Source organism: Stegostoma tigrinum, chromosome 23, assembly GCF_030684315.1.
Source record: "Stegostoma tigrinum isolate sSteTig4 chromosome 23, sSteTig4.hap1, whole genome shotgun sequence".
Lineage (NCBI taxonomy): Eukaryota > Metazoa > Chordata > Chondrichthyes > Orectolobiformes > Stegostomatidae > Stegostoma > Stegostoma tigrinum.
In genome coordinates, this window is record NC_081376.1 from 20139748 (window position 1) to 20156486 (window position 16739).

Here is a 16739-nt window from a genome sequence, read left to right on the forward strand (position 1 = left end):
GCAGCTAAACATTCCAGGGCTTATCAGGTGGGATAAAGTGAGACATAATCGGTAACACAACTCCACTGACCCTTTTAAGTTTGCAAATGACACGAAAATTGGTAGAGTTATGGATAGTGATGAAAGTTGTCAAAGAATACAGCAGGACATAGACCAATTGGATCGTTGGGCAGATAAATGACAGATGAATTTTAATCCAGACAAGTGTGATGTGACATGTTTTGGAAGTAAATTGCAAGAGGAAGATATAAATGGCAGGATCCATAGGAGCGATGTTATACAGAGGGACCTTGGGGTGCAAGACCATAGCTCCCTGAGAGTGGCAACACAAGTGGATAAGATCATGTAGAATGCCTATGGCATGTTTATGTTCATCAGTTGGGGCAATGAGTATAAAAGTTGCTAAGTCACGTTACACCTACATAAATATGCCATATTTGGAGTATTGTGTGCAGTTCTGGTCGCCACACTATAGGAAGGATGTGGAGGTTTTACAGAAGGTGCAAAAGAAGTTTACCAAGATGTCATCTGCATTAGAGTGTACTACTGATAGGGAGAAGTTGGAGAAACTTGGATTGTTTTTGCGAGAGTGTTGGAGGATGAGGGGGTGACCTGATTGAAGAAGAGAAAATGGATAGGATGGATAGTCGGTGTCCATTTCCAAGGGTGGAAATGTCAAATACTAACAGGCATAAGTTCAAAATGGGAGAAGGAAAGTTGAAAGAAGATGTGCAAGGCAAGTTTTTTCTATGCAAAGGGTTGTCAGTGCCTAAAACATGCCACCAGGGAAGTTAGTAGAACTAGATATGACAGCAACTTTTAGAAGGCATTTAGAGATAGAGACAGGCAGGTGGGGAATAGAGGGATATGGACCATGTTCAGCAGATGGGATTACTTTGCATGGTTGGTACAGCCGTGGTGGTCCGTGCTATATTGTTCTATATTCTTATATGTGAGTCTCAACCATAAGTGTTAATAGGTTAGCTCACTTTGGTGCATGAGGTACCCTCACAAAGGACAAGTTGCAGGCTAAAAGTATTAAATATAAATACTTTCCTTGTCTACAAATTTACAGGCCACCAAACACAATTTCAGTCATGTGGGATTGATAGTGGTTCATTTTTAACAAGAGAAAAGTGTTTCCCAATGGCCCAACTGGCCAAGGCCATGAGTGGGTGAAGCTCACAGAACGGAAAAGATCCAGGTTCATCTCTGATGAATTAGCAGATCTCAACAATAACATTGGTGGAATGCTGGAATTAAATTGGTATCTTTGTGAAGCAATGAAATTGGCTACCGTACCAGCTGCTGATTGCTGTCCAATGGTCCCAGAATGAAAGAGAGAATGAAAATGAGATCATCAGTGATGTCTCCTGTGATCAAGTTGCCTATTGATAATTAATGGGTAGGCTCACAATGGATGGTAGCCAAGTATCCATTACACCAACAAGGAGCTCATTTCTATTAGCATTTAAGAGGTAGAGAAGAAATTAACAAGAAAAGGATCTCCATTTTTATAAGTGAAAGGTACTGTATGCTGGACTTCAACAAAACTATTTGATGGAAGTAAATAATTATTTCTATGCATCCTGACTGTTACAATAGAACAAAGAAGGAATAATAAGAATTTTTTTAAAATATGCATTTTATCAAAGATGTAACATGCCATGTGAAAGGGCCATCGACTGTGGGAAAGCATGTTGAGATCTACCAAGCAGAATTCCAGGCCAATGTTGAAGGAATGTTAGTGGTATTACCTTTTGGATATGTTACTAAATTGAGATGCTACAGTATTTGATCTTTCTGATGAATCTAACAGTGTCAAGTTATTATCTGCAAGATGAGTAGATGAGTTCTATTGAGTGCTTTTGTAACATTTACCCCTTTAATATATTTATGAGAGCTTGTATGCAATTTAGTTGCCACATTTCCTGCATTACAACAGCAATTACACTTCAAAACAAGTAATTAGCTATGAAGGGCATTGCGACATCCTGAGGTCGTGAAAAGTACTACTTAAATCTTTAATTTTGAGACATCTAAATTCACAATGCATTGGCAGAGATCAATGTGCAATTATCAGTCACGTGCACAGGGATATCGATGGTACCTGATTCAGATGTCAAAGAAAATTTGCAAAAGCCATGAATTGAAAAATCTCTATTTGTTATAGAAAGAAATTGCTTTGGAAAAACATCACAGTGCTGTTGCAAATTTGATATACCATGAAGATGTAGCATTTAAAAAGCTTGAGAAAATAAGGTTACAAGAGGAGGAACTGGCTCTACATAAGGTAAGCCAACTTGTATCATGAATTAAGCAGTACATTATCAAATCACATAGTCACATAAATATTTTTCTTAGCAAAGATTCAATTCCTTGTAATAAATACTTTATTTAAAATAATGTTTTGAGCTCATTCAAGAAAGCAATAAAAACCTCAAAAGGGAAAAAAAATCCAATATGTACTTATCACCCGTCAGTCCTATTTAGTGCCATTTGCTGAAAAACCCACGTGTGCAAGGACAGCTCATTTCCATCTCATAATTCAAAATTGATAAAAGAAAAAGATAAATCAGCAAAGGTTCTCACAATGCCAGGCAAGAACCATTTCCAGCAAGATTAAATATAATTGTTTCCCCTTGACATAAAATGGCATTGAATCCCCATCCATCAGCATCCTGGAGGTTGCCATTGACCAGAAATTGAACTGAATCAACCTTATGAATATTACAGTTACAAATAGCAGATATGAAGCTAGGAATTCTGATGGAAGTAACTCATTTCCTGACTCCACAAAGCCTGCCCACCATCTTGAAGGGAGTGTGGTGAAACATTCTTCACCTGTTTAGATGAGTGCAGTTCCAACAATACCCAATAAGTTCAGCATTGTCCAGGACAATCCGTACTCTACGCACCAACTTCAACATTTGTTTCCTACCTACAATCACTGTTCAGTGGCTGCTATGTTTACCAATTACAAGATGCAATGTTGCAACTTTAAAAGCCTCTTTTCACGTTTCAAATGGACACCATTACCTCCAAACCTCCTCCCTCGCCAAGTTACACACCAGCCTTATTTACAACAATTTCACATGTTTCTTCAGTGTGGATGGATCAAAGTCCTGGAACTGCTTATGTAACAGCAGTACAGGGGTACCTGGACCAGATGGACTGCAACAGTTCAAAAAGGTGACTCAGTATTATCTTCTCAAAAGACAGTAAATGTTGATAAACTAGTGACGCTTATCTTCTATGAATAAAAGAAACAATCCATGCCCAGTATGAAGAAATACTTTGGGAAGTCTGATTATACCCTTGTATGTTAGAGAGGATTTGAATTAAACAGAAACAACAAGTTGGAGAGCATTGTGATCTTCTTCCCCTTTGGGGAGGAGAGTGGATAAGTTGAACACTTGTCACTGGACATGACATTATTTTATTGTGCACCATGATTGCAAAAGAAAATGCAAAAATAACCCATTACTTCTAGGTATGAAATAAACTAATTGTTAACCAAATCCTTGCACATTGGCAGATTTCCCATTTCCAATTGATGGGGTAAGAATGATATTTATTAATTTCCCCAAATCGATGTGTTTAGCAATTGAAGTTTAGAGCCACAATCACCCTCTGAGATAGTTTTAAAAAAGCTGGTATCTGAGCTAGGTTAGTCTGGTGTACAATAAGGCACTGTTGATTGACCAGTTCAGCCTGTCACCACTGGCTGGGATCCCTTCCGTTTTGTTGCAGAAATCCTGTAAGCAAAAGGCAAAGTGAACTTTAGATGAGGAAAAGCATTGGTAAGTTTGCCAGCACCTGTGGTGATTCATCATATTCACAGCCTTGACAGTCATTGAGTCTATATCTTTTATTGACCGAAACATGGGTGGGTGTGTTGCCCATCTATTTCACATCAGACGAACAGCGGATTCATCAGCAATTCTTTCTTTAATAACTGATGGAATTTAAAGTTGTAATCAGAGTTAGGCTGTTGTGCTTATGATGGAGCAAGATCTCCTTGATTTAATAACTTAATTTTTTAATCAAGGCTGCCTATGTAGAATATCTGAATGGACCCGGCCTGTTCAACACAATGTTCTCGGAAGATCCTGAAGCACCAAAGCTTTTAATGTTACCTGGAGCAACAGAACTTGTGGACACATATCCCCTTCCAAAGGTCATTTATGCCTTAAAGATATTAATCCCCAACCTTAGATTTGTTCCATTTTAATTCAAAATTTATACCTGTGACAGATGAATTCAGATTTACAAAGTCACACACTAGAACGTTTGTGTGCTGGTCAGTAGCAAAGTTCAAAGCCCCAAACCAATGCCAAGAATTTTGCATGAACCCAATCCTATCCACATCCCACATCTAACATCCACATCCATAAGATGTGATTGAACCTCTTGACAGGAGTGTTAACAGTAATCATAGTACTAGCGTTTGGCTCTGTGTTTGTTGTTTTAATCAACCTGTTTGGAAGTGCCTTGACACACCTCTGGGCACAGGTGGATCTTCAACTGGACCTTGTGTTTAGAGGCAAAAGCATCACCACTGTTCCACAAGACCCCTTCCTGTGTGTTTTCTTTTGAGAAACCACCGCAAAATCAACCAATCACCTAACTAACAAACAACAGAGGGGACAATGTAACAATAACAAATATCAAAAAGGTGGGGCAATCAAGGGAGGCAATTTAGTTAAAATAGTATTTGAGGGGGAGGTCCCTGTATTTCCCATCTCTCTAAAAACCTTGAGGGTACTAGTGGACACCAGATGCTTCCTCTGAGGGATACTTGGGTATGGAAGTAGGCACAGAAGAGAGACAGGCAATTGGGAATTAAGATACTCTTCCACAGGCCACTGCCTTGACCTGTGAATAACTATTTTAGCCAGGCCATGAAGGGGTCCTCTGACCTCCCTAGTTTGCCTCCATATTGCCCTGTGTTTTATACTTGCCTGATTCATATGACTGGGCTATTGAATAATTAGCTGGCCCACTGTGGCAGTGTCTATTGGAAATTTGTCTAATATTTGAAAGATATGAACTGAGACAAGATTAATCCTTTAATCAATGACAGAAAAGTGGATTACCTAACTGTTTACGCTGTTTTAGAGAACTTTCTATCCACTAATTGACTGTGGCATTGCAATGGTGACAGTGTTTCAAAATATATTTCATCAGCTGTAAAATTCTTTGACATGCCTTGAGTTGTAAAATGCACAATAGAAATAGTCTTTTTTATTAATTTCCATTTATACAGTAGAAACTTGCAAATATCCCTTAAATTTTATTTTTTAAGCAGATAAGTAGTTCAGCTCAGGAAGACCAATCCCCTCAGATTAGAAAATAGCACTTGCACTAATCATTCTGTATTCAGTTGGCTGATCTCATCTGGAGTTGTCTGAACCCAGTCAGGGTTTGTGTTCTTAATCATTATCTTGACATCTTCATTAGAAGTGGATGTGTACATGTGGATGCCAGATTGATTCAGGTGTCATGTCCTGGTGATGGAAAAATCTGCAAATATTTAATGCCTAGGCCACAATTGTGGCTCATCCATTCTCTTTAAAGTTTGAGCCCCAACAGAATTAAATACTTTTCAAATGTTTACTGTCTGCCATTGATGATCCCACCTCCAAGAGATCAGATGACCTATCAGGAACAGTGGCCACTGCTAGATTTGAAGCAGGCACCAGAATACAGGTGAATAGGCTGAGATCACTGGGGCGAGTCAGGTAGGCTTTTGTGAAGGGTAGAAGGACTATAGTGAAGGTTGTGAGGATGGCCTTTGCCACTGGACCCCTTCAGAGCACAGGATTCCTGATAATGAGTGTGCCAGCCTGACACTGCAGTGATTATACCAAGGTAGATCTGCAGGCTCCCAATGTATATAGCTCATCCTTCCTAGCAGTAGTGGTGGGATGAGGTCCTTGTTTAAGTCCAAGGGTCTCTTTAGGCCTCTGGACAGTAAGCTGACATTGACCTTCTTTACCCCACCATAATCAGGGTGAGTTTGAAATTAAGGCGATAGACTCTTGACCCTGTACACTTGCACCTGATTATAAAGGTCTACACACTACTCAGACCCTTACTGGATTGAATTGGAGATTGCGATGGAGTTAAATGCTGGTCAAAATATGGAAGGTGAATAGCAAATATGCCCCAGAAGGGGGAGTTGAAAACAAAGTCACTATAATACCGTATGCCAATGATGAACTGACACTTGTTCAGTTGTCTATTTATTAGTTGTGACATAATGCATTAATTCATTCTGATGGTGAAGGTGGAAGCCAAACACCAATCTTGTTGCTTAATATATGAATCATTACACATTTCTGCCTCCTCCCTAACCAACACCCACTTTATTTTAAAAATCCTCATTTAATGAACATTGCTTTTTGGAGGAGCTGGTAGTGTGATGTGGAGTACACATTTCCGTGCATGTTTTAGTGTGGAGTTATGGATAGTCGTTGTAGAGGGCATCAACTTTATTTCCATCACATGGAAAAATTAGAATCTGTCTCTTTTATCGCCTGCAATTGGGTGTGTTGAAGTGATTTGCAGGTTGCTAATTGGCCTGTTTGCTCATAACATGGACAGACCTGTTGTTGACTATGAGTCCATGCAGTGAGACTTGGCCCAGAAGCAAGCATATTGCTCACTGTCACAAGATTTCCTTAAGGCTTTCTTTAGTCTGTGAGCAAACAACAATCAGAGGACAAAATGAACTCATTGAACAGCCCCTTAAAACAGATATAGCAACAAAAGCTAGATATGTCTTTGTACACTTTAAAGTAATAAACAAATAAGCTAATTAACAGCCCTTCCAAGGACATGGTGTTAGTAATCAATATTTTGACAGGTTTGCTTTAAAGTTAAGTAACATCCCTCAGACTGATAATACAGCAGACACCATTCATGGAAAGCCTCAAGGACATTATATGCTCCCTCAAAGGGCATCCAGATGTTGATGTAATCACAGAATGGACAGGCACCTTGGTAGAATGAACCTCTTAACTGTTCAGTGTTTTGACTTGTTAATAGCCATCTTGGCCATGCCTCAGAGCAGGCAAACTAAGTCGTCCTCAGGATTGCTGCCCTCCTTGACATTGGTTGTCCAAAGGTTTTCTAGGAGCATGGGCTTAAAGTGTAAACAGATTTGGGGAGCAGCCCTGTCAAACAGTAATACAGGAATGAATGTCTTGATACTCTTGAGAAGCCAATCATCTAATGAACCAAAATTAGCTAGTAGATAGTCCCTTAAATGGGAAGTGTAACAAAAACAAGAATTTAAGTTAAAAAAAAACTTAAATCAGTGAACTAAAATTTGAGATGAGGGAAGATGATGCATTCAAGTCATTCTTTATACTCTTTTGAGTTCATGATCCCAAATAAAGTAGTTGAAACCATTTTAAAGGGCCATCGCAACTATAACAAGACTGAAGGAAACTTCAGAACTATAAGAAAATCATGTTTTTAGGATTAATGATACACTCCTGGGATACTTGAGCACAGATATAACCATACAGGGAAGTAAAGCATTCAGACCAATCATTTCCTTTACAGCCTGTTCATTGTCAATTGTCTAGGAGAATTTTAACAAGAAGGTCCTCTGACTTGTCTGCTCGTCCTCTGCAACAGGGTGCAGAGGACTAGGGCATAAGTTACAAATAAAACTTCAGGGTAGGCCTGCTCGTGTTGTGAAGTGGGAAAGTCTTTTTTATACTCTTTGGCACAAAAAAACTGAATAAACCAAATTAGCTAGTTTACATGCCCTTAAAGGGCAACTGCAACAAAGTAAATAGAGTAATAGAGTCAAACATCATGGAAACAGACCCTTCAGTCCATGCAGTCCACACTCACCATATTCCCAAACTAAACCAGTCTAACCTGCCTGTGCTTAGCAAATGGTCCTCCAAACCTTTCCTATTCATGGAATTATCCAAGTGTCTTTTAAACATACCTGTAACTGCATCCACCACTTCCTCTGCTAGTTCATTCCACACATGAACCACAGTCTGTAAAATAAAAGTTGCCACATGTCTTTTAAAATCTCTCCTGTTACCTTGGAAATACACCCTCTAGTTTCAGACTGCCCCACCCTAGGGAAAAGATCCTTGTCATTCACCTTATCAATGCTCTTCCTGATTTTATAAACTTCAAATAGGTCACACTTCACCTTCCAAAGCCCCAGTGGAAAAGAGTCCCTGTGGGAAACTTTTAAATAAACCTTGGTTTTGAGGCTCCTACTCTCACTTTTAATCTACTTTTCTGATCAACTTGTTCAAAAATGTTACTACACACTTTTGTAGCAGGTGGCACTTGAACCTGGGTCTCCTGGCCTAGACATAGAGACACTACCAGTGCACAAGATGAGCTTCTTGAATCTTTCTTTATATATGCTCAAAGCATCTAATCAATTAATGGCCTTTACCTGTGTCTCTTTAACCTGATAATAAATTGACAAACCCTGTGCAACAGAACATGTTCGATGGAAATGCAAACTTATGCAAATGATTGCTCTAAAATGTGATAGGGGTAAAAATGAATAGGAAAGTTTTTGTGGCAGCCATACTTTTGAGAATAAAACATTTTATAATCTTTCAAAGTATAAACACAATAGTATCCTTGACAATATACCACATTCAAGGCTGAGTTCACCAGCATTTGCCAGAAGCTCTTTACCCATGGGCTTGAAGGGCATGAAAAACGTCAGAAGGAACTGGAACATTTTATGGAATGCCTCCGTGAAGCGATTGAAGAAAACCAGCAAAAAGGAGTAAAAGTTATCAAAGAATTTGAAGAGAAGAATAAAGAGGTAAGAACAAATTATAAAGAGAAGAGCAGAAAATTCCAAACCTATAGAGATCAGTCGGTATCTTTAAATAGATGATGAATATTATTGGTGTTTTGAAGGTGGAATTGATGTGTTAAAGTCTACTTTAAGTATATGACTGGAACAGAGGGATATAAAGTAAATGAGAGAGGTAAGGTATCATGGCTATCATTGTAAATGAGACCAAAGTTTCCACTTACAGGCCACCTAGTGAGCTTTCATTTTCAACAAGTTATCAAGTATTTGATCTATACAATTAGTTTCCTGAAACTGGGTAAAGGCAGTAAACAACATGATGCAGCTCTCTACTAACCAGGAAGATTTGAAGTTTCACCCAGCCTCTAGCCTGTGCTGAATTTGCAGAACTCAACTAGGGCACCACTTGGGGCCTTAAATAGTCTCTATACCAATTCCAATGGGGATCATTAGATAACAGTCAGGAGTCCTGATTGATTTACTGTATCCAACTGCTAAACTACTGAGGCTAGCTGTAGTAATTAGACTACTGTCTAAGCTGAGGTCACTGAGAGATTAGAAACAAAACCCGCCAACTTGCTAGTTGCTGTATATTTTTAAACTGGGCAGAGCTGTTCCCTGAAGGCCAATAGAGGCAATAAATTAAAATGGTCTTCTGTTTAACCTACTTTTAGAGCCTTAGCATCATAGAGCTGTACAGCGTGGAAATAGACACTTTGGTTCAACTTGTCCATGCCAACCAGATATTCTAAATAAATCTAGTTCTTTTGCTAGCATTTGGTTCATAACCTTCTAAATGCTCCCCATTCACATGCCCATCCCGATGCCTTTTAAATGCTATAATTGTACCAGCCTCAACATCTTCCTCTGGCAGTTCTTTCCATTAACGCACCACCCTTTGCATGAAAAAGACGCCCCTTGATCTCATTTAAATTTTTCCCTTCTCTTAAACCTTAAAGCTGTACCCTCTAATTTTGGACTTATGGGGAAAATACCTTAGCTTTTCACCTTATCCATGCCTGTCATGATTTTATAAACTTAAATAATGTCAACCTTCAGCCTCCGACTTAGCAGGAAAAATAGCCCCAGCTGATTCAGCCTTTCCCTATATCTCAAACTCTCCAACCCTGGCAACATCCTTGTAAATCTTTCCAGAACCCGTTCAAGTTTCACAACATCCTTCATATAGCGGGGAGACAAGCATCGACCGCATTTTTCTAAAAGTGGCCTAACCAATGTCTTGTACAGCCACAAACAGACGTCTCAACTCCTATAGTCAATGCACTGACCAATAAAGGCAAGTTTACCAAATGCCTTCTTCACTGTCCTGTCTACCTGTGACTTCACTTTCAAAGAGCTATGAACCTGCACTCCCAAGTCTCTTTGCTTAGTAACATTCCCCCAGATCAAAGATTGAGGGAAGACATTTTGCAGGCCTTAAGAATATTGGACAGCGTAAGTACATTTAAATAAACTAGCTTTCTAATTTGGTTGACGAATGGACTTAGAGCTTTGGCTATGTCTTATGTCTGTTGCACCATATCCATGCATTACATGAGGAAGGCAGTCTCATGAATGAATTTAAAAAATACACATCTTGCCATTCTGAAAAATTTCTGATCAGTTAATGAATTTTTTTTTAAAATCAGGATCACCTGTGTTCAGAGGAAGCCTAGAATCAAGCCACACAAAAGAAGCCTGTTAAGCATATTATGATTGTGCTGGCTTTTTAAATCATCATCCTATACTTTAAATTGATATTTGTATCTAGCAACAGGGTTACACAAATGATATCCTCCCTTCATAGTTCTTTGTTCTAACAGTTGTAGATATTTTCTAATCAGTCTTTTCAGAGATGGTAGCACAAATCTTTGGAGCAAGGAGAACATGGAACCCAGGTCTCTTAGCTCAGAGCTGGAGACACTACCACTGGAGTCCTTTTGCTGGTTTTTTTAAAAAAAATTAAACTTTTTTAAAATCTACATGTTCAGAGATATTATTACATGCTTCTGGAGCGGGTGGGGCTTGATCTCAGGCCTCCTAGCACAGGAGTGGGTCAGGACACTACCACTGTGCCACAAGAGGACCCTTGTGCTGGCATTTATTTTTAAACAGTTACACAGTATATACTTTCTGTGTGTATACTTTACTGTTCATTTTTTCCACCACCAGGAAAACACCCATTTGGCGAATTCAACATTAACAAGCAAAACTTGTTGAGGACTATGCTGTTATTAAAATGTGGTGGAGGGGGTGGGGGGTGATGGTTAAGAAGAGAAGGATGAGACTAAATCAAAATGGAGTTGGGGAGGGAAATAAAGCTGTCCATTCCCTGTGGTGCCCACCTCTGTCTAAAGATTTTGAGAGCATTGGTGGACACTGCATGATTCCTCTACAATGAGGCTCAGGCTATCCAATCTTCTATTTATACAAGGAAATATATAGCAAGCTCTCATTTTGTATGGTAAACTTTATGTACCATTTTATTAAATGTCTTCTAGAAATCTAATTGTAGCACATCCAGGAGTTCCATTTATCCATGTCGTGTGTCATTTCCTTTAAAGAAACCCAATAAAGTAGTCAAACATGATTTCCTTTCCACAAAACCATGTTCACCCTCCCTGATTGCATTGAGACTTCCTAATTGCCCTGCTACATTTTCTTTAAAAACAGATTATAGATTATAGAATCCCTACAGTGTGGAAACAGGCCCTTCAGCCCAGCAACCCAACACTTATATATTCTGATATTTTCTCTGTGGTAGTAAAGCAGACTCCTTAACTTGAATATTTGTCATTATCTAATCCAATTGGATCCTTCCAGAAACAATTGTTTTTTTTCGGGAAACTTAAAACAATACCTCTATTGTTTCCAACAGATTTCTTCTGTGATGCCTATCAATATCTAGTGCCAGTTTCTCTTAATAACATTTCCCTGGTGATTGTAATTATTTTAACTTCCTTCTTCCTCGACAACACTTGGTTCACAATTATTTCAAATATTATTTGGATCTTCTACAGTGAGTATAGGCACATAGTATGTCTTCATATCATCCACCATTTCCTCATAGTAAGGGATGGGATCAGAACATTAGTTGCGAAGCATTTCATATTGAAAGAACAAAATAGATTCTGTTTGGTAGAACTACAAGGGAGCAAGCATGATAGGAGTTAGTTTTAGGGGACCAAACAATATGAGCAGGCTGTTGTGGCATTGTGGTAGTATGCCTACCTCTGAGCTATGGGACCTGGATTCAAGTCTCACCCCCTCCTGAGGTGTGTAATAATATCCCCGAACAAGTTGATAAATAGTGAACCAATCACCTGTCAGTCTTACATCAGAAGTAGGGAAAATGCTCCAATCTATTCTGAAAGATGTGACTAATAGATGCTCAGATAATAATGTTTTGATCGGGCACTATCAACATGCATTTCAGATTAGCAATTGTTTTTAACAAACCTGTTGTTAAAGTGCCTGACAGGAGATTAATCATGTAAGCAAACGGTAATGTGATAGCATGGATTAAGGATTGACCAACAGGCAGAAGACAGTGATAATAAATGGGTTATTCTCACATTGGCAGACTGAGTAGTAGGGTACCTTAAGGATCGCCATGTGCTTCCTGATTTTCACTATGTATCATGATTTAGATCCAGGGAGTAAATGCATTATTTACAAGTTCATAGGTGACACAAAGTTAGGATTTGGACAGGCTTAGCGGGTGGGTGAGAACATGGCAGGTGGAATAGAATATAAAAGAAGTGAGGTTATTTGCATTGGTAGGAGGAACAAATGGGCAGAGTATTTCTTAAATGACAGAGATTTGTAAGTATAGACGTACAAAGAGACCTGGATATCCTCATCACTAAATCACTCAAGTCTAATGTGCAGGTGAAGCAGGCAGTTAGAAAGACCAACATATGTTTGGTCTTTCTATTGCAAGGGAATTTAAGTACAAGAGTAACAAAGTATTGCTTCAGTTGTAGAGAAGTTTGGTTAAACAACACCTTGAGTACTGTATGCAGCTTTGACTCCTTACCTTAGGAAAAATATTTTCAAAGAGGAATGTAACAATGGTTCACCAGACATGTTCCCAGAAAGGCAGAACTGTCTGAAGATTGGGAAGCTGGGCTTATATTTTCTTCAGTTTCAAAGAATGAGAGGTGATTTTTACTGAAACATACAAAAAACTTAAAGCGATAGACGGAACAAGATGTTTCCTCTGGTTGGGGAATCTAGAATCGGGACACAATTTCAAAATAAGGGAAGGCTACTTTGGACTGAGATGAGACATTCTGTGAATCTATGTAATTCTATACTCCAGGGGGGTTGGGGAGACTCAGACATTGAGATTTTTTAAAAATGACGTATTTTCCAGGCTGCAGAAATGACCGTGGGTGGCACGGTGGCTCAGTGGTTAGCACTGCAGCCTCACAGCACCAGGGACCCGGGCTCGATTCCAGCCTCGGGTTAGGCTGGAGTCGAACTAGTCTGTGCGGAGTTTGCACATTCTCCCCGTGTCTGTGTGGGTTTCCTCCGGGTGCTCCGGTTTCCTCCCACAGTCCAAAGATGTGCAGGCTAGGTGGATCGGCCATGCTAAATTGCCCGTAGTGTTCAGGGGTGTGTGGGTTACAGTGGGATGGGTCTGGGTGGGATGCTCCAAGGGGCGGGGTGGACTTGTGGGGCCGAAGCGCCAGTTTCCACACTGTAGGGAATCTAATTTCTAATATCAATGTCAGAGAGATATTGACTGAAAATTATCCAGGTCTGTCAGCTTGACACTAGTAGTGGGTAAACTGATGGAGGCCAAAGTACAAGATAAAGTAAAATGCACTTAGAAAAAAATCAATTTATACTAAATAGTCAACATGGCTTTGTCAAAGGCAGGCCATGTCTGACAAATGTAATTCTTTTGACAAGGTTGCATACGTTATGGATGTTGTACGTTTGAACGTTCAGAAAATAATTGACACAATGCCACGTGGTGGGTTGGATTGCAAATTAGAAATGCCTGGGATTGTTAGGTCCTTGGCAAGCATGGATTAGAAATTGACTAAAAGAAAGGAAGCGGAGGGGAAGTGTAAAAGATTGGAGACAAGTTGAAAGTGGTGTTCCCCAGGGATTTGTTAGGGCCCTGGTTTTTTTCTGATTTTATATAAACTATTCCAAGATGGGTGTTAAGGGCAAGATCTCCAAATTTGGAGATGATACTGAGCTAGGGAAGACAATGAATTGGGAGCAAGGTGCTAAGGGACTTCAGAGGGATCATTCACAAGTTAGCCAAATGGGCAGACACCTCACAGATGATTTCAAAGCAGAGAGTTTGAGGTGATGCATTTTGCTAGAAGAAACAATACAGGCTTAATGGTACAACTTTGAAAGGAGTACAGGAACAGAGGGACCTCATGTTTCATGAGCAAAATTCTCTGAAGGTGACAAGGCAAATTGAAACAATTGTTAATAAGCTTGAAAGATCATTGGGTCTATAAATAGAGGCAGTACAAAAACAAGGAAGTGATGCTACATCTCTATAAATAATTGATCAGACCCCATTTGGGGTATTATGTTAAGTCTAGACAGCTTATTTAAGGAAGGCTGTAAAGCCTTGGAGAGAATTTAAAAGATATTTACTGGAGTGATATGAGGAATGAGGGATTTTAGCTACAAGGAAAGATTAGAGAAATTGGTCTTATTTTCCTTAGAGTAGAGAAGATTAAAAGGTAACCTTTTGAGATGTTCAAAATTATGAATAATTTTGTCAGGTTAAAGAAGGATATTCTGTTTCCACTAATTGGTGTGTCATTAACTAGGGGGTCGCAATTTCAAGACTGTCAGCAAGAGAGCTAGGAGTCAAATGAGGATAATCTTCTTTACTTAGAAAGTTGTTAGAATTTGGAATGTACTGCCTGGGAGAGAAGTGGAGGCAGATTCTATGGGAGGTTTCAGTAGAGAACTAGATATATATTTGAAAGTGATGAAGTTAGAGGATTATGGAGATAGGGCTGGGGAATGGCCAGGTTGGTTAGCTCTTTGGGGAACTGGTACAGGCATGATGCCCTTGATATTAAGGCTGCATTTGACAAGTATAGCATCAAGGAGTTCTATCAAAACTAAATCAATGAAAATCAGGGAAAGCTGTCAACTGGTTGGAGTTGTGCCTGGTGCAAAGGTGGTTCTGGTGGTTGGAGGTCAGTGATTTCAACTTAAGGTCATCTCTGCAGGAGTTCCTCAAGTAGTGTCCTTGGTCTGACAGTCTTCTTCTGCTTCATCAATGGTCTTCTCTCCAACATACGGTCAGAAGCGGGCATGTTTGCTAATAACTGCATAATTTTCAGCACCATTCATGACTCCTCGGATACTGATGCAGTCTTAAGTCCAAATGCAGCAATGTCCAGGTTTGGGCTGACAAGTGGTAAGTGACATTCACACCGCACAAGTTGTTGACCATCTACAACAAAAGAGAATCTAACCATTGCTTCATGACAATCAGTAGTATCATCGACACTGAATTCTCCTGAATCAACATCCTGTGGTTCCATTTACCAGAAACTGAATTGGACTAGTAAAGTAAATAATAAATAAAAACAAAGACCTGCTAAGTTTCTCCATTTCAGGCAGCATCTGAGGAGAAAAAGCAATTAACATTTAGAGTCCAGTGACCCTTTTCGGAAAAGGGTGGGGAGATCAGGAACTGCGAGGACAGAGATCAACATCAGGACCCTGGAAAGAACTGGAGGAGTTGGGGAGGCTGTGCTTCCAGAAAACAGGAGAGAAGAATGGTTGTATGCAGAGGAGGAGAGCACAGAATGGATGAAGCCCCTTCAATTTTTCACAGCCATCCAGTTTTATTCCAGCCCCTTCTGTGATTTTCCCTTGCCTCTCTGATTTTCTGCCTTCCCTGCTTTCCCTGCTACCTCCCGGGAGGCCTTTTCTATGGCTGGATTCTGTTTCAATGTTGTGCCTACTCTGTGTGCATGCTGAGTGTGCAATTTGTACATGTCAAAATAGCAAAGATTGTCCAGAGCTGCGCATATCTGTTTCCAAATGAGCACTGTGATGATTCTGTAGCTTTAACGGGTTATTTTATCTTTTTTTTTCTGAAGGTTGTAAGGCAGAGATAGTGAGCAATCTACCATAACCACTAGAGTAAACAGCTTGTGAGGCCTTGGGTTATTTTTAAAGTTGGAACAATGCAAGTAGCCTGGATGGGTGTGGCCACCTCTCTCAGACCAGTATTTTTAGGTTTTTTCTAGTTTTTAGGTTTAAATTTAAACAGATGCCGTTCTGAGCTTGAAGAAGTGAAAGCTATTTTTCCTTCTCTTGATTACAGCCAAAAGCTTGAGTTTCTCTTTCTAGGCTGCTAGACTGCATGCGAGACGAAATCTGTTTCTTTGAATTTGCCTTTTTACCAAAGGGTGTGCTTCTGGGATGTTACTATATTTGAACAGTTAATTAGTAAAGTTAATGTAACTATTCCTTTATTCCCCTTTATTCTTTATTCATTCATGAAACGAGCGTTTCGCTGGCTAGGCAGCATTTATTGCCCATTCCTAATTGCCCAGAGGACAATTCAGAGTCAACCACATTGCTGTGGGTCTGGAGTCACTTGTAGGCCAGCCAAGGTAATGATGGCAGTTTCCTTCCCTAAAGGACATTGATGAACCAAATTTTTTTTCCAACAGTTGACAATGGATTCATGGGCATCATTAGATTGTTAATTCTAGATATTTATAGAACCCATATTTATAGAACATTTTCTGGGTCTCTGGATGAATAGTCCAGCAATAATACCACTAGGCCATCACCTCCCTATTATTCTGTTAAGATTTCCAATAGAGTTAAGTTATTCTAAATTCCTCTTTCTTTGGTTGTATTTTAACTAAAGTGTTTAAATACATTTTTTTAATGTCGAGTAGTT

General features: G+C 39.5%; 1 protein-coding gene across 8 annotated transcripts in view; it reads left to right on the forward strand.

The window, feature by feature from the left end:
- Positions 1-16739, forward strand: part of drc3 (dynein regulatory complex subunit 3) — a 41527-nt gene that overhangs the window by 8963 nt on the left and 15825 nt on the right. For all 8 annotated transcript variants that reach the window (XM_059653966.1, XM_059653965.1, XM_059653967.1 and 5 more), the window contains 3 exons: positions 2174-2293; positions 4052-4161; positions 8650-8827. In XM_059653966.1, the coding sequence (XP_059509949.1) occupies positions 2174-2293; positions 4052-4161; positions 8650-8827 (408 nt within the window). The remainder of the gene's footprint in view (positions 1-2173; positions 2294-4051; positions 4162-8649; positions 8828-16739) is intronic.